The 27,368-nt window shown below is 42.8% G+C and overlaps 1 protein-coding gene across 10 annotated transcripts in view; it reads right to left on the bottom strand.

Moving 5' to 3' along the window:
- ARID4B (AT-rich interaction domain 4B) overlaps positions 1-27,368 on the bottom strand; it is a 154,610-nt gene that overhangs the window by 83,863 nt on the left and 43,379 nt on the right. For all 10 annotated transcript variants that reach the window (XM_070055537.2, XM_017347727.4, XM_008268245.5 and 7 more), the window contains exons 3-5: positions 7,595-7,705; positions 3,616-3,681; positions 1,927-2,017 (exon numbers count right to left, since the gene is read on the bottom strand). In XM_070055537.2, coding sequence (XP_069911638.1) covers positions 1,927-2,017; positions 3,616-3,681; positions 7,595-7,705 — 268 coding nt within the window. The remainder of the gene's footprint in view (positions 1-1,926; positions 2,018-3,615; positions 3,682-7,594; positions 7,706-27,368) is intronic.

Here is a 27,368-nt window from a genome sequence, read left to right on the forward strand (position 1 = left end):
AACAAACAAACAAAGAAACATGAAAAGATGTTTTATCTCACTATTACTATTGGAGGGACAGATCAATTCAAAACTGAGTTATTTCTGTGTTCAAATTGCCAAAAACTTAAAAGCACTAATAATATCAAATATGACCAAGAAATGGAAAACCGGTACACCCACATTCACAGAATATAAATTAATAGTTTTTTAGGAAGGCGATTTTCATTAAGTTCTAAAAGAGTATTTCCTGGACCCAGTGCTGTGGTGCAGTGGGTAAAGCCACCGCTTGCAGTGCCAGCATCCCAAATGGGTGCCAGTTTGAGACCTGGCTGCTCCACTTCCAATACAGTTCTTTGTTATGGACTCGGAAAGCAGAAGATGGCCCAAGTGTTTGGGCCCCTGCACCTTTATGGGAGATCAGGAGGAGGCTCCTGGCTCCTAGCTTCAGAAGGCCCAGCTCCAGCCATTGTGGCCATTGGGGAGTGAACCAGTGGATGGAAGGCCTTTCTCTCTCTCAGTAACTCTTTCAAATAAATAAATCTTTAAAAAAAAAAAAAAATTGAGAGCCGGCGCTGTGGCACAGCCAGTTAAAGCCCTGGTCTGAAGCGTCAGCACCCCATATGGGCCATGGTTCTAGTCCCAGCTGCTCCTTTTCGGACTCAGCTCTCTGCTATGGCCTGGGAAAGCAGTGGAAGATGGCCCAAGTCCTTGGGCTCCTGCACACACATGGGAGACCCAGAAGAAGCTCCTGGCTCCTGCCTTTGGATCAGCGGAGCTCCAGCCATTGCGGCCATCTTGGGAATAAACCAGCGGATGGAAGATCTGTCTCTCTGTCTCTAACTCTGTCTTTTAAGTAAATAAAATAAATCTTAAACAAACAAAGAAATGAATATTTCCTTTCAGCCTACGTTGACTTCTCAGTGCATATATCAGGACAATGTATACAGAACCAGGACCTGCTGTTATAGCCAAAAAACTGGCAAAATCATCAGTAAGAAAAAAACAAATGACAGTGTATCACTATTATGAAATATAATAAAGTTGAAATTTTTGTGCTATACAACAATGTGAATACAGTTAACACTATTGAACTGTACAGTTGAAAATGGTTACATTGGGAAAAATTTTCTCTAAGATATACTTTGAAGAGAAAACAAAAATACATTTGCATATAATATGCATTAAATAATTTCAAAATATATGCACTTATATACATTTTAAAAATAAGTTTTTAAGATTTGGAAAGGGGGCATCCCATATGGGCACCGGTTCTAGTCCTGGCTGTTCCTCTTCCAATCCAGCTCTCTGCTGTGGCCTGGGACAGCATTGGAAGATGGCCCAAGTCCTTGGCCCCCGCACCTTCATGGGAGAGCGGGAGGAGGCTCCTGGCATCTGGCTTCGGATGGAAGACCTTTCTCTCTGTCTCTCCCTCTCACTGTCTATAGCTCTGCCTCTCAAATAAAAAATATAATCTTACAAAAAAAAAAGATTTGGAAAGATAAAAATAACAGTAATAATGTCTATGGCATTAGGGAAGGTGGCTAATCAAAGAAATTTTGTATTATTTGTTTTCTTTTAAGTTTTTTTTTTTTTTATTTGACAGAGTTAGTGAGAGAGACAGAGAGAAAGGTCTTCCTTCCATTGGTTTACCTCTCAAATGGCCGCTACAGCCAGCGCGCTGCACCGATCCGAAGCCAGGAGCCAGGTGCTTCTTCCTGGTCTCCAACACAGGTGCAAGACCCAAGTACTCAGGCCATCCTCCACTTCCCTCTTGGGTCACAGCAGAAAACTGGATTGGAAGATGAGCAACCAGGACTAGAACCCAGCGCCCATATGGGATGCCGGCGCCACAGAGGATTAACCAAGTGAGCCACGGCGCTGGTCCCTAAGATGTTTTATTTTTATACTTAAAAATATATTTTAAGAGAAAATTCATTCTCTTACCTACAGTGTACCAACTTGCATCTGTTAATTTATTGATAACAGCTTCCTGATATGCACCATCAAGGTTCTTTACTTCCACAACAGCTCCTACCTAAAGTATTAAAAAAAGTTGGAAAAAATTTTAAGAGAGAAACAAAACAAAACCTGTTTTTTTTTTTTTTAAACTGAGTACATGATGGTGATAAATAAAGTGACTATGATTTGATTTGTGTCAAGGTACCAACAGTTTTATCCATCAATGTTCTATTACTATCATCATTGAAAATGTCAACACAGGGAAAAAAGCAAATACCTACGTATTATCATGAAAACAGTTCTGCCAATACAATCTTGAAAGGGTCTTGGGAACCAACCAGGGATCATTAGACTACACCTTGAGAACCACTGCCTGTGAAACTGACTATCCTTTATCCTTGGTCCCAGATTTCCACTCTTTCAAGAAACCTGGGGAGATAGGGACAACTAAAAAATGGCTATAGGAGCAGGTATTCAGCCTAGCAATTAAGATGCCTATGTCACATATTAGGAGTATTCGGGTTTGATATCTGACTCTGGCTCTAGCTTCCTGCTAACGCAGACCTGAGGGGTGGCAGTGATGGCAAGTAACTGGGTTCCTGTCATCTACATAGAGATATGGATTAAGTTCCTGGCTCCCAACTGGTGACTGTGGTCTGGCCCAGTCCTAGCCATTGTGGGCTTTTTGTGAGTGAATCAGTGGTAGGGAGCTTGCTTGCTCTCTCTCTGTCTCCCCCCTTACATAAAGTTAAAATAAAAATAGTAATTATTATTATTATTACACTACACCTTTGAGGTTTCTTTAAGGGTTAAAATGTACCATGAATGATAGTCATTTAAAATATTTTTTTATTTGATGAAGAAAATATAACTTCAGATAATTACATTTATAATCCTTATAGTACCTATTATATAGACAAAGTACCAGTATCCAGGGGATCCAAATGAAAGTTTTAAAATTCAACAACAAAAACTGGCAGATACGTGTATATGTATACTCTCCAAAAGTACAACTTCAGCAGTAAAAGATTTTTTTTTACAACAAATGTTTCTTCAAATCCCTTAGCACTTCTTAAAATTGTACTAGCTTGATCAGCTCATTTTTAGACATTTAAAAGTGCCAAAGACCACACAGTGGCTACCTACACAGACCCTTTAGTTTAACTAGTATAAAGTAAAATAGCTTTTATTTCATTGGCCAATGAGAAATAAATGAATACAAAGAAATAAAACTCCTTAGATGTTAGCAGTATCAACATACTCATCACTTGGAATTGTCTAAAAAGTCAAAAGATTTTATTTGCCAGTAGTTACTCCAAAAGAATAAAGAGCTCTGAATTTTTTTTTTTAACTTCCTTACAGTTTAGATCATGGAACTTACATCACTAACCCCCAGTTTATCACCTATTAATTCTGGACAATCTATCATTTTAGTAATGGAAACACAGGACAAAAACCCATAAATAAAAGCAATCAATGGCTTTCTTGATGTTCATTTTATTTTTGAACAGTTAGGTTTTATTATCAATATTCAATCTGTTTTTCTATTCATTTAGGAAAATTACATATTAACTATCAATTCAATAACAAAACAGCCAATGAATTAAAAATAAAATAAGCAAGTATGATTATTGTTTCCTAAATGTTAAAATTCATGATGACTAAATGAATTACCTTTAGTGGGCCCTTTATGTGGTCATCCTGAACTTCCACTGTTGAAGAATCATGTCTAAATGTCACCTAGAAAATAAAATTTAATTAGCTACCAAAAATTTCAAGTAACACAAGTTTATTTATGTACTATTTTTGCAACAGTAATATAACAGCTGCCTAGTTTATACAAAATCCCAATCTCTAAATTGATCAACTGAAAAATTAAACAGAGTACAGCTCACTTTTTAAAAATAAAAGTAACCAGCCAGCACTGTGGCATAGCGGGTAAAGCCACGCCATCTGCAGTGTCGGCATCCCATATAGGCGCCGGTTCTAGTCCAGCTGTTCTACTATGGCTGGGGAAAGCAGTGGAAGATGGCCCAAGTCCTTGGGCCCCTGGACCTGCATGGGAGACCCTGGAAAAAGCTCTTGGCTCCTGGCTTGGGATTAGTGCAGCTCCAGCCTTTGCGGCCAACTGGGGAGTTAACCAGTGGATGGAAGACCTCTCTGTGTCTTTCTGTCTCTCCTTTTCTCTCTGTGTAACTTTGACTTCCAAATAAATAAATAAATCTTTAAAAATACAATAAAAAATCAAAATAAAAGTAACCCATATTATCACATCTAAATAATGGAATGTTCCACATATATTTTAGTTATTAGTTTAGTTGTACAATTTCTTTTCCTTAAATATGAGGAAAGAAGATATAGAGATCTTAGGTTATTAACTACAATATTATTTTGTGAAGGCCTGGCTTAACAACAAGAAGTAGCAGCAAACATTTAGTAAGAGTTAAGTATTCATCGCAACCATCAAAATTTAATCTTCAAAATAACACTTTCAGGAAGATTTTGTTGACAAGAAAACAGAGGCTGATATTGTGGCTCAGCAGGAAAAGCTACTGCCTGCAATACTCGCATCCTGTCCCTGCTACTCTGCTTTGGATTCAACTCCCTGCTAACAGGCCTCTGGAAGGCAGAGGAAGACAGCCTAAGTGCTTGGGCCTCTTTCATCCATGTTGGAGACTCAGAATTCCAGGCTCCCGAACTCAGCCTGGCCATTGCGACCATTGGGGAGTGAACCAGCATATGGAAAATTTCTCTATTAATTCTTTCAAATAAATCTTTAAAAAAGAAAAAGAAATAAGAACAGTAAAGATGACAAAACTACTACATGGTGGAGCTGAGATTGAAACATATGGAGTCTAGCTCCAGAAATTTATTCTGTCTATATCATAAAAGTCATAGAATGGGAAGTCAGATGCAAAAATATGAAACTAAAATAAAGGGTTCAAGTTTGAATATTTAATTGGCTGGCAAAAAACTACAATTCAGTACCCAAAAGTTATTTTCTCAATTTAAGGTAACAATTTTACTGAAATCGAATCATTAATATGGTATTATCATGGTATATGTGATACCTGTTTTAGGGAATAGGGTCACTCAAAAACTAACCATGAAAGGAGTGGCCTCGCTGGCACTGTGGCTCACTAGGCTAATCATCCGCCTGCGACACCGGCAACCCAGGTTCTAGTCCCAGTCGGGGCGCCGGATTCTGTCCCGGTTGCCCCTCTTCCAGGCCAGCTCTCTGCTGTGGCAAAGGAGTGCAGTGGAGGATGGCCCAAGTGCTTGGGTCCTGCACCCACATGGGAGACCAGGAGGAAGCACCTGGCTCCTGGCTTTGGTTTGGCATAGCACGCTGGCCGTAACAGCCATTTGGGGAGTAAACCAATGGAAGGAAGACCTTTCTCTCTGTCTCTCTCTCTCACTAACTCTGCTTGAAGAGGAAGGAAGGGAGGGAGGGAAAGGGAGGGAGGAAGGAAGGAAGGAAGGGGAGGAGGGAAGGGGAGGAGGGAAGGGGAGGAGGGAAGGGGAGGAAGGAAGGAGGGAAGGGGAGGAAGGAAGGAGGGAAGGAAGGAAGGAAGGAAGGAAGGAAGGAAGGAAGGAAGGAAGGAAGGAAGGAGAGGAGAGGAGAGGAGGGAAGGAAGGAAGGAAGGAAGGAAGGAAGGAAGGAAGGAAGGAAGGAAGGGGAGGAAGGAAGGAAGGAAGGAAGGAAGGAAGGAAGGAAGGAAGGAAGGAAGGAAGGGAGAGGAGAGGAGAGGAGAGGAGAGGAGAGGAGAGGAGAGGAGAGGAGAGGAGGGAGGGAAGGAAGGAAGGAAGGAAGGAAGGAAGGAAGGAAGGAAGGAAGGAAGGGGAGGAAGGAAGGGGAGGAAGGAAGGAAGGAAGGAAGGAAGGAAGGAAGGAAGGAAGGAAGGAAGGAAGGAGAGGAGAGGAGGGAAGGAAGGAAGGAAGGAAGGAAGGAAGGAAGGAAGGAAGGAAGGAAGGAAGGAAGGAAGGAAGGAAGGGGAGGAGAGAAGGAAGGAAGGAAGGAAGGAAGGGGAGGAAGGGGAGGAAGGGGAGGAAGGAAGGAAGGAAGGAAGGAAGGAAGGAAGGGAAGGAGGGAAGGAGGGAAGGAAGGGGAGGAAGGGGAGGAAGGAAGAGAGAGGAGAGGAGAGGAGAGGCCTCATACATAGTAGCCCAGGCAACTTTATTTCACACAGACATTACTACACTTCATTTCAATCAAGTATTTAGGGATCTGCGCCTTTCCCTTAAACTGTAAGCCACTTGTAGATGCAGACTAAATCTGTACACCATAGAATTATACTAAGCAGTAAGTAAATGCTCAATAAATGAAAACATGTAAAGAAATGTATCAATAAATTTGTCAAAAATGTACTTGCTTTGAACTATAAATTGGTTAAGAAATATAGTCCTGTAGGAAAAGGAAAACTTTGAATTAAAAATATTTAGAGAAGTTTGAAATATTCTTTATCAATAAGGTCCAATACAAGCGCTCTCTCCAAACATTCATGAAAAATGTGCATTAGGAAAAATTGCGTAGATTTCTAAATTTTTTATACCAAAATAAACTTACATTTTAATTCCCTTGCTCCACAAACTTTGTAAAGTACCCTCCATATAGGTAGCAGAACCAGGCATTAACAGTTTTGTTCTTTTAATTTATAGCAAGGAATGGCATGACTGCTACATGCCATTTTCTTGGTTCATTCATTACACACAGGATTGACTAGGTAAGTGCACAAGTCCAGGCTAAAATCCAGCCTGTGCTTTGTGGGCCTGAATGACACTACTGCCCAAAGAGAATACCTTTCCCCAATGGCACAAAGTGCTATCTGCATGCCAAGCTCTGCTAAGGAGGCTCTCCATCAGCAGGGAAGAATTTTGTGTAATTCACACAAAGCTGTTACATGTGCTAACAGTAGCACTGAAAAAGTGAGAAAATTGATTAATTGCTTTATCTTCATCTCTAGGACAACAGTACAAACAACTGAGTGCTCAGAGAACACTGGTGTGTGAAGCCAGAACAGGACATGCCACAGTAAGGCTGCTGAAGTGCCATTGTATATGTATTCAAATATTTCACTTGTCCTGTATTTTTCAACAATGTAATTTATTAAAATATAAGCATTTAAACTTTATTATCTGAAACAAAACTCAAGTACTTTAGAGTTTTCAAGACCAGAGGATAAAGAATTAAAAACCAAATGTACCTTATTTCCTTGTTACCTAAGACACCATTAATGGTGTCACATCCAGATTTTATGGTTAAAATGGGGAAAGGAAGAATTAAAAGTGATCAACTATGGTAGTTCCAATTCTGCTACAAATTTGCTATAAAAACTATGGAGAAATCATTAGCTCTTTATGAACTTTATTTTTCTTAAAATTAAGCAATTAAACTAGATGACTTCTAAGATTCTCTTCAATGATAAAACACTAACAATACAAACAGTATCAAGCATATCATAAAATGACACTCAAAATACCAACTATAATCATCTAATTACATTTAACTGGAGTACTTTAAAAAGCATGCTTAGGTATATTTTCACAATCATTACACCTAGAAACTCATTCTCCAAGAAAATAATTTTGACATGTAAAATGAGTTTAAATATCAAACACTAAACATAATTTGTAAAATATACAAATACTGTACCTTCACTTTGACAAGTCGTTTTGCTGTCTTGATCTTGGCTTCACAAAAGGCTCCTCGGTATTTAGCACTCACATCAGTGCCCACTGTCAAATAGGGAGGCTCATCAAGGGCCTAAAAACATGAAGCAACATAAATTAGATTTAAACTCCCTAATTCATAGCTACAATTAGACCTCAGAATAGTGGATCTATAATTCTGCTGTAGCTAAAATAAAAATTCTTAATACAAGAGGGTATTTATTAACAAAACAATCTATAAATAAACTGAAAATAAGTAAAATGTTTACCATAAAGTCTACTTAAATGTATGAAATGTATATCATGTAAAATAAAATGGTATCTTTCTCTAATTAAATACATATAGCCCATGTTATGAATCAGCTCACTCACAAGTACAGTCTTCCATTAACCTATTAATTCACTCATTCATTCAAATATGTATACATTTACTGAATGACCACTTAAAGAGAAAGGTCCATTTTCTAAAAGGCAGATCTTAAAAGCTTATGGTTGGGGGCCGGCACTGTGGCATAGCAGGTAAAAGTGCTACCTGCCGTGTTGGCATCCCGTATGGGTGCCGGTTCGAGTCCCAGCTGCTCCACTTTTAATCCAGCTCTCTGCTATGGCCTGGGAAAATGGCAGAAGATGGCCCAAGTCCTTAGGCCCCAGAAGAGGTTTTCCGGGCTTCATATGGGCCAAGCTCCGGCCATTGTGGCCATCTGGGGAGTAAACCAGCAGATGGAAGACACCTCTCTCTCTCTTCTTCTCTGCATCGCTGTAACTCTGCCTTTCAAATAAATAAAATTAAAAAAAAAAAAAAAAAAGCTGATGGTCAGAGCCAGTGCTGTGGCGTAGCAGGTGAAGCTGCCAACTGCAGCGCCAGCATCCCTTATGGGTATCAACTCGAGACCTGACTGCTCCACTTCTGACCCAGTCCCCTGCTAGTGCACCTGGGAAAGGAACAGAAGATGGCCCAAGTGCTTGGGTTCTTGCACCAACATGGGAGACCTGGAAGAAGCTCCTGGTTTCTAATTAGACCAGGTTCCAATCAGCCCAGCTCCAGCCCCTGCAACCATTTGGGGAATGAATCAGCAGATGGAAGATCTCTCTCTCTCTCTCTCTCGATCTCTCTCTCTCTCTCTCTCTCTCTTTCTCCCTCTCTATCTGTAACTCTGCCTGTCAAATAAAATAAATGAAACTAAAGAATGAAACTTTAAAAAAAAAAAAAGCTTATGGTCTGAAAAAAATCTTCTAATATTTAGGCTATAACTTGGTAGCCATCTAAATTCGGAACAGCTCTGTTATGTCTATCCAGATATTTCTACGGTAAAATAATGTAAAAGGAAACAAATTTAAAAAAAAAAAAAAACACCATACATTTAACCTACTATAAACTATTTGAAGAAACTCTCATCTGGGAAGACTTAAATAAAACTACTCAGCCAAAATGTTGGTATGGAGTTTGCACTGTGGGGCAGAAGTAAGCCATAACCTGCAATGCTGGCATCCCATGTGAGCACAGGTTCGAGTTCCAGCTGCTTCACTTCTGATCCAGCTCCCTGCTAAATGCACCTGGGAAAGCAGAGGAAAATGGCCCAAGAGCTTGGGCTCCTACCACCCACATGGGACACCTGAATCAACTTTCTAGTATTTGCCTAGCCCAGCCCCAGTTGTTGTGGCCATGCAGGGAAGTAAACCAGTGGATGGAAGATCTCTCCCTCTCTCTCTGTGTAACTCTGCCTTTCAAATAAATGAATATGTCTTTTCTTAAAAAAAAAAAAAAAAAAGCTTTGCTGTGAATCCAGTGTTTATTTACTCTTTTCTATTAAATAATATTTGTATTTCCTCAACTGTCATTTAATTATATATATATATATATATATATATATATATATAATTTATTTGAAAGACAGAGTTATAGAGAGAGGTAGAGACAGAGAGAGAAGTCTTCCATCCTCTGGTTCACACCAGATGGCAGCAATGGCCAGAGATGCACTGATCTGAAGCCAAGAGAAATGAGCTTATTCTGCTTCTCCCACATGGGTGCAGGGGCCCAAGAACTCAGGCCATCTTCTACTGCTTTCCCAGGCCATAGCAGAGAGCTGGATCGGAAGACGAGCAGCCGGGACTAGAACTGGCACCCATGTGGGATGCCGGCACTTCAGGCCAGGGCTTTAATCGGCTGTGCCACAGCGCCAGCCCCCTGTCATTTAATTTTTAATAGCCGTGCCTTGACTTTTAACTGGATACATATCTTCACAGGTTCTAGATTTCTTAGTATTTCTTCTGCTTACAGTCATTAGCTCCATAGCCAAAGGAAGACTATACACAAAGCTTTTCCCAAAGTGCATTAAAGAAATACTGATATCTCAAGAACTACAACAACAAAAAAAAAAGGAGTCAGCGTTTAGGAAAATCATTTACTGAACAATTATAAATATATGTTAAAATATCTAAGATGCCGGCCGGCGCCGCGGCCCACTAGGCTAATCCTCCGCCTAGCGGCGCCGGCACACCGGGTTCTAGTCCCGGTCGGGGTGCCGGATTCTGTCCCGGTTGCCCCTCTTCCAGGCCAGCCCTCTGCTGTGGCCAGGGAGTGCAGTGGAGGATGGCCCAAGTGCTTGGGCCCTGCACCCCATGGGAGACCAGGAAAAGCACCTGGCTCCTGGCTCCTGCCATCGGATCAGCGCGGTGCGCCGGCTGCAGCGCGCTGGCCGCGGCGGCCATTGGAGGGTGAACCAACGGCAAAGGAAGACCTTTCTCTCTCTCTCTCTCTCTCTCACTGTCCACTCTGCCTGTAAAAAAAAAAAAAAAAAAAAAAAAAAAAATCTAAGATGCCTAATAAAGAAAACATTTTCCAATCTATTCCTCCAAATAACCTTTATACTGACATCTATTAACATAAAGTGGAAAATACTGTTACACAGCAACAAATAAACAAAGTATCACTTTAATTTCAAAATAACTGTAGCTAATTCTCACAGAAATAACCCATATCCAAAAAAAAAAAAAAAAAAACTTTTTTTCCCAATACAACAATTACATAAAAGGCCTCCAGAATGGCCAGTACCTCACATTCCATGTACGTCTTTAAACATTTTTTAAGATTTCAAAAACAAAATACATAATTTAAAAAATCTATTTAAGAAAATGTCTATATAAATTCAGTAATGCTACAACAGGAGCTTATGCTCAATGAAAGATAATCATTTTGACATTTTTTTGATGTTTATATATTGCACCTAAAGTTAGTAAATGCATTTCAAATTTTCCTACCTGTCTTAGCCCTCTTTTTTTTTTTTTATTTTTTTATTTTTTGACAGGCAGAGTGGACAGTGAGAGAGAGAGACAGAGAGAAAGGTCTTCCTTTGCCGTTGGTTCACCCTCCAATGGCCGCCGTGGCCAGCGCGCTGTGGCCGGCGCACCATGCTGATCCGATGGCAGGAGCCAGGTGCTTTTCCTGGTCTCCCATGGGGTGCAGCACCCAAATACTCGGGCCATCCTCCACTGTACTCCCTGGCCACAGCAGAGAGCTGGCCTGGAAGAGGGGCAACCAGGACAGAATCTGGCGCCCCGACTGGGACTAGAACCGGGTGTGCCAGCGCCACAAGGCAGAGGATTAGCCTAGTGAGCTGCGGCGCCGGGCAAGCCCTCTTAAAATCTAATTTTCCTGGGCTGGCGCCGTGGCTCACTTGGTAATCCTCCACCTGCAGTGCCGGCATCCCATATGGGTGCCGGGTTCTAGTCCTGGTTGTTCCTCTTCCAGTCCAGCTCTCTGCTGTGGCCCGGGAGGGCAGTGGAGGATGGCCCAAGTGCTTGGGCCCCTGCACCCGCATGGGAGACCAGAAAGAAGCACCTGGCTCCTGGCTTCGGATCGGTGCAGTGCCGTCCGTAGTGGGCATTTGGGGAGTGAACCAACGGAAGGAAGACCTTCCTCTGTCTCTTTCTCACTGTCTATAACTCTACCTGTCAAATAAAAAAATTTAATTTTCCTTAGCTAAAAGAATGGTTAAATTCCAGATAAACTATTGACTTTATTTTAGCAACACTATAAAAAGGAACTTACAGTACTTCACTCAAAAATTTTAAGAATGGAAATATAATTTATAGCGTTGGTAATACGGGATATGCTAATTAGATTGTGGCAATCTTCACAATTTACCAGTTCATAATGGTGTACATTATGTTCAATGTTGTCAGTTAAATATTTTAACATTTTACAAAGACAGAAATGATTTCAAGGAATTTTTAATTTACTTGGTGGTACAACTGGTATTGGATATCAGAACCAGAAAAGCCTAAATGGTATGACATTATTCCTGATTGTAGGCTCCTAACTCGTCACAACTTGCAACAACCTCTATTAACATATCCTGCCATGGGGCCTGTGCTGTGGCATAGCAGGTAAAGCCACAGCCTGCAGTGGCAGCATCCCACATGAGCTCCGGTTCAAGACCCCGCTGCTCCACTTCTGATCCAGCCTCTGCTATGGCCTGGGAAAGCAGTAGAAGATGGCCCAGGTCCTTGGGCACTTGCACCCATGTGGGAGACCCAGAAGAAGCTCCTGGTTCCTGGCTTCGGATCAGCGCAGCTCTGGCTGTTGCAGCCAATTGTGGAGTGAACCATCAGATGGAAGACCTCTCTCTCTGTTCCTCTGCCTCTCCTCTCTCTGTTTAACTCTGACTTTCAAATAAATAAATAAATTAAAAAAAAAAACAAAACAGTAAGAAAAAAAGAGGCCGGCGCCGCGGCTCACTAGGCTAATCCTCCGCCTAGCGGTGCCGGCACACCGGGTTCTAGTCCTGGTCGGGGCGCCAGATTTTGTTCCGGTGGCCCCTCTTCCAGTCCTGCTCTCTGCTGTGGCCAGGGAGTACAGTGGAGGATGGCCCAAGTATTTGGGTGCTGCACCCCATGGGAGACCAGGAGAAGTACCTGGCTCCTGCCATCGGATCAGCACGGTGCGCCGGCCGCGGCGGCCATTGGAGGGTGCACCAACGGCAAAGGAAGACCTTTCTCTCTGTCTCTCTCTCTCTCTCTCACTGTCCACTCTACCTATAAAAAAAAGAAAGAAAGAAAGAAAGAAAGAAAGGAAGGAAGGAAGGAAGGAAGGAAGGAAGGAAGGAAGGAAGGAAGGAAGGAAGGAAGGAAGAAAGAAAACCAATGAGGAATTCAAAATTACAAATGTAGAAGAGAACAAGAAATCATCCAAAGGTTGAATACTTGTACATACTCAAGGATGATAAATATTTAAGGAATGATAGGATTCAAATTTTTAATAGAGAATTTCAAGAGAAGAAAGGACAAAAGAGTAACATATTTAGAATACTACTACACACAAACCCATGCATGTATTCTTTTCATTAGTATTCACAGCAGATACTAGAATCATTTCAAGTACAACGAACTGCAGACATGCTTACTGGGCAGATTTATTAAAGTTAAATTTGAGACAGGGATTTTGTTTTCCCCAAAGTAAGCCCAACTCATATCTTCACTAACATAAAAATCCATGTTGACAGGAGAACAGTATTAATTACATCAAATATTGTGGGAGTAAATTATTATTTTGAAAGGTAATATTTTCCTTCCTTCAAGCAAGAACACAAGAGAAGGAAATGCAAGTCATCCAAAAGAAATGACCCTTAGAGGGAGACTTGCAAAAGGAAAAATCACAGTCTAATAAAAGACACTAATACTAAAACACATTTTGAGAGCTGTGTTAATTTGCTAGAAAAAACACAGGAAAGGAAATGATCCATGTTCTGATCTTACTTCAGCTTCTATTTCTTTTTTTCTTTTTTTCTTTTTTGACAGGCAGAGTGGACAGTGAGAGAGAGAGACAGAGAGAAAGGTCTTCCTTTGCCGGTGGTTCACCTTCCAATGGCCGCCGTGGTCGGCGCGCTGCGGCCGGCGCACCGCGCTGATCCGATGGCAGGAGCCAGGAGCCAGGTGCTTTTCCTGGTCTCCCATGGGGTGCAGGGCCCAAGCACTTGGGCCATCCTCCACTGCACTCCCTGGCCACAGCAGAGAGCTGGCCTGGAAGAGGGGCAACCGGGACAGAATTCAGCGCCCCAACCGGGACTAGAACCCGGTGTGCCGGCACCGCTAGGCGGAGGATTAGCCTAGTGAGCCGCGGCGCCGGCCAGCTTCTATTTCTTTCACAACCTCTTAAGTATGTCATTTTTCTGTTCCAAAATTCTCAATAGCTTGAACCTTGATGCACATATTTTATAAAATATTTATTTATTTATTTGAAATCCAGAGTTACAGAGAAGAAGTGTTCCATTCTCTGGTTCACTTCCCACATGGCCACAATAGCCATGGCTGCGCCAATCTGAAGCCAGAAGCCTGGAGCTTCTTATGGGTCTCCATGCAAGTGCAGGGGCCCAAGCACTTGGGCCATCTTCCATTGCCTTCCCAGTCCCTAGCAGACATCTGGATCAGAAGTGGAACAGCTAGGACTCAAACCAGTGCCCATATAGGATGTCAGCACTGCGGTTGGTGGCATTACCCACTAGGCCACAGCACTATGCCCTTAATGCTCATTCTTTTTTTTTTTTTTTTTTAAGATTTATTTATTTATTGGAATGTCAGAGTTAAAGAGTGAGAGAGTAGGAGAGGCAGAGAGAGAAAGAGACGTCTTCCATCTGCTGGTTCACTCCCCAATTGGCCACAACAGCTGGAGCTATGCTGATCTGAAGCCAGAGCCAGGAGCTTCTTCTGCGTCTCCCAAGGGGGTGCAGGGGCCCAAGGACTTGGGCCATCTTCTACTGCTTTCTCAGGCCATAGCAGAGAGCTGGATCGGAAGTGGAGCAGCCAGGACTCGAACCGGCGCACATACGGGATGCTAGCACTTACTGGCAGCAGCTTTACTCACTACGCCACAGTGCTGGCCCTAATGCACACTCTCACAAGCCTATATCAAAGTATTGTAGTTATAAAGACTGTCTCAAAGGATGCTTTGAGACATCATAATTATCTAGAAGTAAAACTATAAAAATACTTTTAAATGCCATCAAAAACATAAATGAGACTTTCTACAGAAACCCAAATCAAATTTACATCCAGCATGGTCAGATTCATGCATGTAATTTTAGTAGGGCAAAGAATCACACTATCATTAGTCTAACATGAGATAACAGAATGGATTGATTGTTAGAACAGCTTTCAAAGCATAAAGACAAGGTTCCAATCCCAGCCATCACCTAGATGAGATTTAAGGCTAACAAACCTCTCAGTTTCCACATCTGGGAAAGATCAATACTAAAAAGCACTCAGTTAAGATGCCTAAAGTAGTCAGCTATTAAGAAGAGTATTTTGAAACACTCAATGTGCTAAAAAAAAAAAAAAGTCATTACATCAATGCAAATTCAGATTTGAAACCTCCTCCTTTTTATCTCTTTAATATTCAAGAGACAAACTACATTGTAAATGGCTGCTCACCATAAACAAATGCAAATTCAAGGTTAAATTACTTTTTTCATTTTGTCAATACTCCTCAGAATTCAATATTTTCTAATATAAAATCTAATGAGAAAATACCACAAAATACTGATAAAATGTTTGTTTCTTTTTTTTTTTTTTTTTTTTTTTTTTTTTTTTTTTTTTGACATGCAGAGTTAGACAGTGAGAGAGAGACAAAGGTCTTCCTTTTCTGTTGGTTCAGCCCCCAAATGGCCGCTACAGTCAGTGTGCTGTGGCCGGCGCACTGCGCCGATCCAAAGCCAGGAGCCAGGTGCCTCCTCCCCGTCTCCCATGTGGGTGCAGGACCCAAGCACTTGGGCCATCCTCCACTGCCTTCCCGGGCCACAGCAGAGAGCTGGACTGGAAGAGGAGCAACCGGGACAGAATCTGGCGCTCCAGCCGGGACTAGAACCCGGGGTGCCGGCACTGCAGGCAGAGGATTAGCCTAGTGAGCTGCGGCACGGGCCAAATGCTTGATATTTTTAAGATGTATTTTTTCCACTTCTGAAAATGTAGAAATAATCGTTATGCACATGGAAAAAGGAGCTTTCTGAAACTTTTAAACTTGCATTAAAGATTATATAATAATAATGATAGGAATTAACCTACACTACACTGGCTTTCATTAATATAATCATTGGGAATGATCATACTACAGAGCAAGGAATAGAAGTGTTTTATTCAAAATTTTTCTGTTAGAAGTTTCCTTTTTTTTTTTTTAATAACAGAAAAGTATTTTTTGCTTTTTACAATTTATCACAGGGGGGCTGGCACTTGGGCTTAGTGGGTAAAGCAACCACCTGCAGTGCCAGCATCCCATATGGGCTGCTGCTCCACTTCCCATCCAGCTCTCTGCTATCACCTTGGGAAAGCAGTAGAAGATGGCCCAAGTCCTTGGGCCCCTTTACCCATGTGGGAGATCTGGAAGAAGTTCCTGCTACACATAAAGTGCTTCCAACAGAGCTCACATAAAATGCCTAATAAAGGTAATTATTATTATCTAATAATCTGAGGGGAAATTGTACGTTGTTCAAAGGGTTAAGTCATAAAGTATTTCCATACAAATACAGCAGATGCCAGTATGTAGGAGTGTAAAACCATGTATACATGGGGAGAGAAGAGGTTTCCTTAAAATATATCCCTAATTCAATTCAAACATCATGTTAAATTCTACTGACAGGGGAGGTGAAATAATTGTGGGGAGGCTCCATAATGAAATGTATCACAACCCCTTAGGTGGGGCTGAAAAACAACCAAGACCATATACCTATCCTGAAGCTAATAATGTACTTTAGTCCAGTGTTGAAATGTACAAATTATTGTGTCTGCAGGTTACCTAAAATGGTTTTGCACAACACCAATCCTGAAAGATATATATATGTATTTATTCAGCCAGGAAAAAAAAATCTCTTACCTTCTTTTGCTATGTGTCTCTGATTGGTCAATAATATAGACAATCTCAGAGGGTAAAGTGTTTTCGAATAGCACCTGCATGCTAAAAAGGAAATTAAACTACTAAATTACCATTCTTTTGTTTAGCAAAATAGAATGGTTTTTCTAGTTGTCAAGGTAACAGCTACCTCACAGTTATCCAGCATTGCTTAAACAATTATTTCTCTAGTCAAATCACCAAATGTCCTAACTGGCACCTACTGCTGAATTCTACTAAAAAGCATAAACCATTAAAAAATTAACTATTGGTAGATAATAATCCCTCAAGATGCCAAAATACCAAGAAGCATATAAATATATAAATAAATCAACAACAATCTCTAATGTGCATTTGGGATTGATTATACCAAATACATAAGTTTTAGAAAGACAATTCTTTGAATAGCTGGCTAACGTTGACACTGCATAAAAAATAGTCATTCAAGATTTATCTTTAAAAAAGCAAATCATACTAGATAATATCTTATTGGGGAGTTGTGTGTGTGTGTGTGTGTTCTGTTTGTTTGTTTTTTGACAGGCAGTTAGAGAGAAAGGTCTTCCTTCCGTTGGTTCACTCCCCAAATGGCTACTACGGCTGGCGTGCTGCGCCAATCCAAAGCCAGGAGCCAGGTGCTTCTCCTGGTCTCCCATGCAGATGCAGGGGCCAAGGTCTCGGGCCATCCTCCACTGCCTTCCCGGGCCACAGCAGAGAGCTCGACTGGAAGAGGGGCAACCGGGACAGAATCCGGCGCCCCAACTGGGGCTAGAACCCGGGGTGCCAGCGCTGCAGGAGGAGGGTTAACCTAGTGAGCCGCAGTGCCGGCAGGAGTAGTTTTTTTTTTTTTTTTTTTTTTTAATTTTAGATTCTTTTATTTATTTCTTTGAAAGCCAGAGAGAGGAGGAAAGGCAGAGAGAGAAAGAGAGAGAGAGAGAGAGAGAGAGAGTCAGGCAGAGAGGCAGGCAGGCAGGCAGACAGAAATCAACCTACCATCACTGATTTATGCCCCAAATGGTTACAAGGGCCAGAGCTGAGCCAGGCTGTGCAGCCAGGAGCCAGAAGCTTCATCTGGGTCTCCCAAATGGGTGCGGGGCCCAAATACTTGGGTCATCTTCCCCTGCTTTCCCAAGCCACTAGCAGGGAGCTAGAAAGGAAGTGTAGCAGCCAGGACATACACAGGTGCCTACCTGGGATGCTGGTATTGAAGGCAGCAGCTTAACCCACTATGCTACAATACCAGCCCAACACAGTGATTAAAAAAAAAAAAGTGTAAAATATTCAAGCTGGTTAAAGTGTAAAAGCAGCCAGGACAGGGCCGGCGCCGCAGCTCACTAGGCTAATCCTCCACCTAGTGGCGCTGGCACACTGGGTTCTAGTCCTGGTCGGGGCACCAGATTCTGTCCCGGTTGCCCCTCTTCCAGGCCAGCTCTCTGCTGTGGCCAGGGAGTGCAGTGGAGGATGGCCCGAGTACTTGGGCCCTGCACCCCATGGGAGACCAGGAGAAGCACCTGGCTCCTGCCATCGGATCAGCACGGTGCGCTGACCGCAGAGGCCATTGGAGGGTGAACCAACAGCAAAGGAAGACCTTTCTCTCTGTCTCTCTCTCTTACTGTCCACTCTGCCTGCCAAAAAATAAATAAATAAATAAAAAGCAGCCAGGAGAATCAAAAATAAGAGCATTAAGTTTTATGCTAAAAACATTCAGTAAATCATATAATCAAAAACACCAATAGGGTTGGCCCTATGGCATAGTGGGCTAAGTCTCCACCTGAGGTGCCAGAATCCCAAATGGGCACTGGATCAGATCTCGGCTGTTCCACTTCTGATCCAGCTCTCTGTTAAGTACCTGGGAAACAGCACAAGATGGCCCAAATGTTTGGGCCCCTGCACTCACATGGGAGATATGGAAGAAGCTCCTGGCTCCTGACTTCGGATTGGCCCAGCTCCAGCTGTGAACAAGTAGATGGAAGACCTTTTTCTCTGTCGCATCCTCTCTGTAAATCTGCCTCTCAAATAATTAAAATCATTAAAGAAAAAAAAAAACACATACAATAACCCTAAGTCTATGTACATAACCTATTTTGAATGATAATCCCAAATAGGTAGTAAAGAATAATGAAATTATTTCAACAGAAGGATGAATGAAAAATACACCTATACCAAAAAGTACATCACTTAAAAGCTAAGCTTAGGGGCCGGCGCTGTGGCGCAGTGGGTTAAAAGCCCTGGCCTGAAGTGCTGGCATCCCATATGGGGGCCGGTTCTAGTCCCAGCTGCTCCTTTTCGGATCCAGCTCGCTGCTATGGCCTGGGAAAGCAGTGGAAGATGGCCCAAGTCCTTGGGCCCCGGCATGCAAGTGGGAGACCCAGAGGAAGCTCCTGGGTCCTGGCTTCAGATTGGCGTAGCTCCAGCCGTTGCGGCCATCTGGGGAGTGAACCAGCGGATGAAAGACATTTCTGTCTGTCTTTCCCTCTCTCTGTAACTCTGTATTTCAAATAAATAAAATACATCTTTAAAATAAATAAAATAAAAGCTAAGCTTAAAATGTAGAGTTTTAGGGCATACAAAAAATAGAAGATTGTGTAATCTAAAATCTCTTGGACTACTTCCTCTCTCCTTTTCATATGGTACTGAGGACAAATGCAAGGGGTAAGGCTTGGGTAGGCACAGGAGGTAAAGGACAGTTGAGTATACTAGGGCAGTAAGAAGGAGGGTTATAGGAGACACAGGCAGACCCTATAGCTGAGGACATGTGGGAACTGAGTAGCGACAAAGGAGATAAGTGGCTGGAAGATTTGCTACATTGACCACGTAAGTAAACTGATTGATCTAATAAATATATATACATATATTGGGCCATGTTTCTTACTGCCAAAGAAATCAAAAAGAAAAAAGGAGACAAGATATAACAAAGTGTAAGTATTAGACTGAAACTAGAAATATGGTTTGAACTCACAGTTGTTGGCGGGGAAGCTAGGAGATTAAAAGCGAAAGTGAAAGCTAGAACAGACTTCGATACGGACTGTGGGGAGAAGCCAGGAGAAATGAGAGGGGAATATTGTTGTTGGAAGAAAAGTTAGGGAAACATACCGGGTAGAGAAAAATATGTTAGGGAGAATGAAGCCGCGGGGGCAGGCTCAGGCGGAGACGTAAGCCAGCTTGGGATTCTTCAAGTTAGCCCGGGGAGCAAAAGGCGAAAAGCTAAAACTAGAGGCAGACACGTAAGCCAGGTTGGAATCCGTCAGATTAGCCCGGGGAGCAAAAGACGGGAAGCCAAACCGAAAGGCGCAGACGTGAGCTAGGTTGAATTTGCCAGGTTAGCCCGGGGAACTTAGACTGAATACCGGTGGCGGAAACGTGAGCTAGGCTGTGTGATTCGTGGAAGCTGCCGCGCGCAGAGAGCGCGTGGGGCACAAGTGGGGAGAGCGCACGGGGCGCAAGTAGATAGTTAATGTGGGGCTAGCGCGAAGGCCGTGGTGTGGGCGCGAAGGGGCGTGGAGACCGCGGAGAGCACGCGAAGCCGGGAAGCGGCTCAGAGCCGGGAAGCCGCCGCGGGGCGAGGCGCCTAGAAGCAGCCTCAAGGCGGGCGCCGGGAAGCCGCAGGGATAAGAGAAACAGAAGTTTAGAAATAAAATGAGAGAAATAGGAATGCTGGTAGATAGAAGTAAAATGGGAGAAATAGGAATGCCCGGAGATAGAGAAATAGAGAAAAATAAGGCCTCCCCACAACATGGCAATGAGAAAGCTTGGATTCGGTCTGCCTGATTAGTAAGACGATAAGCACCTGTGGGCGGCTGCAGGTCACCGAAGACAGGCACGTTATCAACACCAATAAGTCTCCCCACAAGACGGCAATGAGAAGGCTTGGATTCGGTTTGCCTGATTGATAGGGCTTGTAAGCACCTGCAGGCAGTTCCAGCAGAGCAGAGCATGCGCTGCAGGGCACCGAACACAGGCACGCATCAGCGCCTAAAAACCTCCTCACAACATGGCGAAGAGAGGACCCGGATTCGGTTTGCCTGATTGGTAGGGCTTGTAAGCACCTGTGGGCAACTCCAGCAAGCAGAGCAGAGTGTGTGCCGTGGGGCACCGAAGACAGGCGCATATCAACGCCAAAAATAAAAAGAAAGGGGGATCTGTGGGGAGCAACTCGGACTAGACTGTTACTGGAATTAAGACTTATTCTATGCATCTGCTCTCCCACAATATGGCGCTGGGAGAGGAGGAAACAGCTTCTACACAGCTGCCTCCAGTTCAACCAATATACTGCAGGACCTGCTCCTGATTGGAGGAGAGCAGCGTACTCGCCGTGTGGGCAGCCGAGTTGGGATTGATGGAACAGGACTATAAAGGAGGAGAGAGACAACATGCACCAGGAACATCTATCTGAAGGAACACCTATGCAGCCCACGAGAGAGCCGGCCGGCGGTGTGCCACTCCCTCGCGTAAGTGGGGAAAGTGGCAGGGGGAACCGCCCTTCCACGGAGGTGGAAGGACGGCAGCCAACCCGGGAAGAACCAGCAGCAAACCCGGGGAGGGCCGAGCAGACAAAAGAACAACGCAGGGTTTAGTGTCGTTCCTCCGCGAAGAGGGGGAGCGACAAGTTGTGTCATAAACACACAAGAAAAAGACAAAAAAGTACTTAACAGATGTGTGTGTGTTTGTGTGTGTGCGCCTGTGTGCACTATATTTTCCTAGTTCTGTCCATCACAAAGGCCTAGGAGCAAATGACTAACAACGTCCCCCAACAATGGAGGGGGACATGGCAAAGACTCAAAAGAGCAGCAGCCGAGATCTTGATTTCTAATCCAACCCTCCATTAACAAACACAATGGTACAGGCTTTTGTCCTATCAGCTAAGTCACCCACATTTCATACTGAAGTACCTAGGTTCCATGCCTGACCCCTCTCCTGACTCTGGCTTCCTGTTAATGCAAACCCTGGGTGGCAGCAGTGATGGCTCAATGATTGGGTTCCTGGTGCCCACATGGGAAACCTGGATTGAAGAGGTCCTGGTTCCAGGCTTTGATCCCAGCAGGGGCCACTGCTGACATCTGAGGAATGAACCAACAGATGATGGAAGTTCCTTTTCTGTGCGTCTCTCTCTCTCTCTCTTGCCAATAAATTAAAAAAAAAAAAACCACACACATTTATTAAAGGAACAAGGGATTCTAGGAGAAATGGCTGATGTTAAGATTGGGCAGGACAAAGTACAAGAACCTGAAATATCTTGTGCTAGAAAGTAAGAAAATATCCATTAAATGATTTGTTTATATTTACATAATGTGAAACAAATATATAGCATTGTATTTTTTTAAAGATTTATTTATTTATTTATTTATTTATTTATTTGAAAGTCAGAGTTACATAGATAGAGGGAGAGACAGAGAAAGGTCTTCCATCCACTGGTTCGTTCCCCAATGGGCCACAATGGCTTGAGCTGTGCCAATCCAAAGCCAGAAGCCAGGAGCTTCTTCCAGGTCTCCCATGTGAGTGCAAGGGCCCAAGGACTTGGGCCATCTTCTACTGCTTTCCCAGGCCGTAGCAGAGAGCTGGATCAGAAGTGGAGCAGCTGGGACTTGAACCAGCACCCATATGGCATGCCAGCACTGCAGGCGGCAGCTTTACCCACTATGCCACAGTGCTGGCCCCTAACATTATATATTAATTTTACCACTGTTATCAATCTTACTTAACAAACATGAATCTAGGCTCAGAGAAATTAAATAACTTGTCCTGAGGATCATATAGCTAGTAAGTTACACACTTGGAGTTTGTAGACCACATGCTGTTCACTTCATAATAGAAGGTGTTTCTCAACATAAGCTGTCTCCAAATATAAACTATTTTTAATATATAATTACTTTTCAAAAGTAATTTCATTTAACACTGCTATAACATCTAATTTCTTTGAATCAATACATTTTTCCTGAATTCCAAATAAATATATGTGTAACCATCTTGATCAAATTCTGTACGTGACTACGGACAGTGCATGGAATCGCTGATTGCTTTCTATTTCCCTACCATTTGTCAACCCAGAGCCTCTTCTTTTTCTTTCCAAAGAGGCTGGGTTTACATGGCTGTGATTAAAGTCCCTCTGCAGAGTTCCTCTGGAACCCTTCACAATGTTGATGTCAACATTATCTGGAATGTCAACAGTTTAATTGCTGAGAGGGCCTTCATTCTCCAAGTAGATGTGGCAAAGAGCAATAAGACACTATTTGTATCTTCAGTAGCTCCTCTAGAAGACAGGTAAGAACCATTAAAATACAGTTCAAAAGGTCACCCTTAAAAAATTTTTGTATATTTGGGACAAGGAAAAACAGTACATAGTTGTAGTGATGAGCTTGGTAGCACTGGTTACCAAAGGGCTTTAATGTATAAAAACTCTAAAATTAGAATGAATTCTGTGATTTAGAATATCAATTATGTGTCAGTTTCTTTTAGTCACTAAACAAGTAATTGACAGTTTTGCAAGTAATCAAAGATAGACATTTCCTATTGATGACTATTTATTTATTTATTTATTTATTTTTAATTAACTTGAGAAAGAGAGATTTTCCACCTGCTGGTTCACTACTCAAATGCCCATGACAGCTGTGGCTGGGCCAGGTTGAAGCCAGAAACTCCATTTGGGTCTCCTACATGAGTAGCAGGAATTCAAGTACTTGGGCCATCATCTGCTGCCTTCTAAGGTGTGCATTACCTGCAATCTGGATCAGAAGCAAGACAGGACTTTCACTGAGGGACTCTGAAATGAGATGGAAGTGTCTGTCCCAAGTGGTGTCTTAACTGCTATGCCAAATGCTTCTACTTTGTTGATGACTTTTTAAGGTCATATTCTTGAGGATATAAAATACACTAAAAACTTGGTGGGAATTTTTAAGAATCTTGTTTGCAATCAAATTCTTAGAAGCATTCTCTAGATGCATCTTTAGTGACGTGTTAGATTTTAAAATGTTCTATTTGTTGCTTTCTACGTCATGTGAGTATATGTTACTAACATGTCCAGATAGAGGCCACAATAATGCTAATTATAGTCTCACTTTGTCTCATGATTTTTAAACTGGTCGCAACACTAAGTTCCTCTAATTTCCAGATCAATAAGTTTAAATATGTTCTGGGAGTGATATAACTCCAGAGCAGATTCATTTCCATGTGAATAAGCTTTTTTTGACCCCATTAGCAAGAGAAGAACAAATAAGATTAATCTTTTCTCAGGGCAAAGTAAATTGTCTAACTTGAGTTACATGTGAAAGCTCACTTGTTTTTCGGTACTTCGAACAAGATCATAAATGCAGTAGCAATTAGTAACATCTGTCCCAATGTATTCCTCGCTTATTCTTTCCTAACGCTAAAAATTCCACTTAGAATGTCTCTTCTATTTGGGGAGAGGGAGCGGGAGAGGGGAGGGTTGCGGGTGGGAGGGAAGCCATTGTAATCCATAAGCTGTACACTGAAAATTTATATTCATTAAATAAAAGTTAAAAAAAAAAAGAATGTCAGCCAGCGCCGTGGCTCATTAGGCTAATCCTCCGCCTTGTGGCGCTGGCACACCGGGTTCTAGTCCCGGTTGGGGCTGGATTCTGTCCTGGTTGCCCCTCTTCCAGGCCAGCTCTCTGCTGTGGCCAGGGAGTGCAGTGGAGGATGGCCCAAGTGCTTGGGCCCTGCACCCCATGGGAGACCAGGAGAAGCACCTGGCTCCTGCCATCGGATCAGCACGGTGCGCCGGCCGTGGGGGCCATTGGAGGGTGAACCAACGGCAAAGGAAGACCTTTCTCTCTGTCTCTCTCTCACTGTCCACTCTGCCTGTCAAAAAAATAAAATAAAAAATTTAAAAAAAAAAAAGAATGTCTCTTCTATTTAAATTTCTAGGAATATACAGGTACTGCAACTATGCTAATATCTGAGACTATGCAGATACCGGTCTGATTAATAGATGCGGGTCGAAAATTCGCTTATAAGTAACCTGTGATTACATTCCCTAAAGAAAATTAAATTTTAATAATATAAAGAGGGGCCAGCGCTGTGGCACAGCAGGTTAATGCCCTGGCCTGAAGCACCAGCATCCCATATGGGCGCTGGTTCAAGACCTAGCTGATCTACTTCCGATCCAGCTCTCGGCTATGGCCTGGGAAAGCAGCAGAGGATGGCCCAAGTCCTTGGACCCCTGCATCCGTATGGGAGACCTGGAGGAGGCTCGAGGCTCAAGGCTCGAGGCTCCTGGCTTTAGATCGGCACAGCTCCGGCCGTTGCGGCTGACTGGGGAGTGAACCATCAGCTGGAAGACCTCTCTCTCTGCCTCTCCTTCTCTGTCCGTTTAACTCTGACTTTTAAATAAATGAATAAATCTTTTTTTTTTTTTTTAAAGAATAATATAAAGAAATATATATAGGCAGCATCCAGAGGTGATTTGTGTTTTAGGGAGGGTTTTTTTTTTTTTACATGCAATAACTTTTTTTTTTTTTTTATTTAACGAGCATAAATTTCCAAAGTACAGCTTATGGACCACAATAGCCTCCTCCCCCTCCGTGTCTTTCCTCCCATCCACAACGCTCCCCTCTCCCACTCCTTCTCCCCTTCCCCTTCACATCACGATTAATTTTCAATTATCTTTATATACAGAAGATCAATTTAGCGTATGTTAAGTAAAGATTTCCACATTTTGCTCCCACACAGAAACACAAAGTGCAAAATACTATTTGAGTACTAGTTATAGCATTGATTAAACACCTAAGAGTAATTGTGTATTAATTACAGAGTTCAACCAATAGTTTTAAGTAGAATATAAAATGCATCTTTTGTATTGTTGTGGCTTCCCCCCGACCTCCCTCCCTCCCGTGGCCCTCCCCTCACCCACTTCCTCTCCCATCCCGCCCTTCATCAGGTTTCATTTTCAATTACCTTCATATACCGAAGATCAATTTAGTATATACTAAGCAGAGATTTCAACAGGTTGCACTCACACAACCGAACCAGGTATAGGGTATTGTTCGACTAGTAGTGTTGTTTTTGAGTTTCATAGATAAACATATTAAGGACAGAGATCCTGCGTGGGGAGCATGAACCCAGTGACTCCCGTTGTAGATTTAACAATTGGCACTCTTATTTATGACGTCAGCAATCACCCGAGACTCTTGCTATGAGCTGTCTAGGCTATGGAAGCCCCTTGAGTTCACCAACTCTGAATTTGTTTAGTCAAGGCCATATCACAGTGGAGGTTCCTTCCTCCCTTCAGAGAAAGGCGCCTCTCTCCTTGATGGCCTGATCCTTCTGCTGGGGTGTTGTTCACCAGGATCCTTCATTTAGATTGGTTTTTTTTTGCCACTGTGTCATGGCTTTCCATGCCTGCGAGACTCTCATGGACCTTTTAGTCAGATCCGAATGTCCCAAGGGTTGATTCTGAGGCAGGAGTGCTGTTTTGGGCATTTGCCATTCTATGAGTCTGCTGTGTGACCTGCTTCCCCCCCAGGATCATTCTCAACCCTTTTGATTCTATCTTTCATTATTTGCTTACACTGGTCTTATTTGTGTAATCTCTTCGACACTTACCCTATCTTTTGGATCAGTTGTGTATTTATATTTGTCACTTTACCAAGTGTGCTGGCATTGGTACCTGCCTCCTTGGTAAGACTGAGTTGAAATCCCCTGGCACACTTCCAGTTCCACCGTTGGAGGTAGGTCTGAGTGAGTATGTGCCATCCTATGTATCTCCTCCCTCTCTTATTCCCACTCCCATGTTCCACAGAGATCAATTTCCTATTATTTTTTTTTAATATTTTATTTATTTATTTGACAAAGTTACAGACAGTGAGAGAGACAGACCGAGAGAAAGGTCTTCCATCTGCTGGTTCACTCCCCAAATGGCCACAATGGCCAAAGCTGCGCCGATTCGAAGCCAGGAGCCAGGTGTTCTTCCTAGTCTCCCATGTGGGTGCAGGGGCTGAAAGACCTGGGCCGTCCTCCACTGCTATCCCCGGCCATAACAGAGAGCTGGACTGGAAGAGGAGCAACTGGGACCAGAACCAGTGCCCATATGGGATGCCGGCGCTGCAGGCAGAGGATTAACCCAGTGTGCCATGGTGCTGGCCCCAATTTCCTATTAATTTTTAAACGCTCAAGAATGGTTGTGCATTGATTGCAGAGTTCAACCAGTGGTCTTGTGTAGAGCATACCGAGCAACAACAACAACAACAACAAAAATACTAAAGGAACAAAATAGTAAGTTTTTCCTCAACAGTCTAGACAAGGGCTGCTCATGTCATTGTCTCTCATAGTGTCCATTTCACTTCATTGGGTATCATTTTAGGTGCTCGTTTAGTTGCCATCGATCAGGGAGAACATGTGATATTTATCCCTTTTGGACTGGCTTATTTCACTCAGCATGATGTTTTCCAGCTTCCTCCATTTTGTTGTGAATGCCCAGATTTCGTTGTTTTTTACTGCTGTATAGTGTTCCATAGAGTACATATCCCATAGTTTCTTTATCCAGTCATCCGTTGATGGACATTTAGGTTGATTCCATGTCTTAGCTATTGTGAATTGAGCTGCAACAAATATTGAGGTGCAAATGGCTTTTTTCACCCCTTTAATTCCATTTGGGTAAATTCCAAGGAGTGGGATGGCTGGGTCCTGTGGTAGTGCTATATTCAGGTTTCTGAGGACTCTCCAGACTGTCTTCCATAGTGGCTTTACCAGCTTGCATTCCCACCAACAGTGGATTAGTGTCCCCTTTTCTCCACATCCTCGCCAGCATCTGTTGTTGGTTGATTTCTGTATGTAAGCCAATCTAACTGGAGTGAGGTGGTATCTCATTGTGGTTTTGATCTGCATTTCCCTGATGGCTAGGGATCCTGAGCATTTTTTCATGTGCCTGTTG

The sequence above is a fragment of the Oryctolagus cuniculus genome, chromosome 13 (assembly GCF_051225735.1).
Source record: "Oryctolagus cuniculus isolate XC-2025 breed Fujian yellow rabbit chromosome 13, ASM5122573v1, whole genome shotgun sequence".
Classification (NCBI taxonomy): Eukaryota; Metazoa; Chordata; class Mammalia; order Lagomorpha; family Leporidae; genus Oryctolagus; species Oryctolagus cuniculus.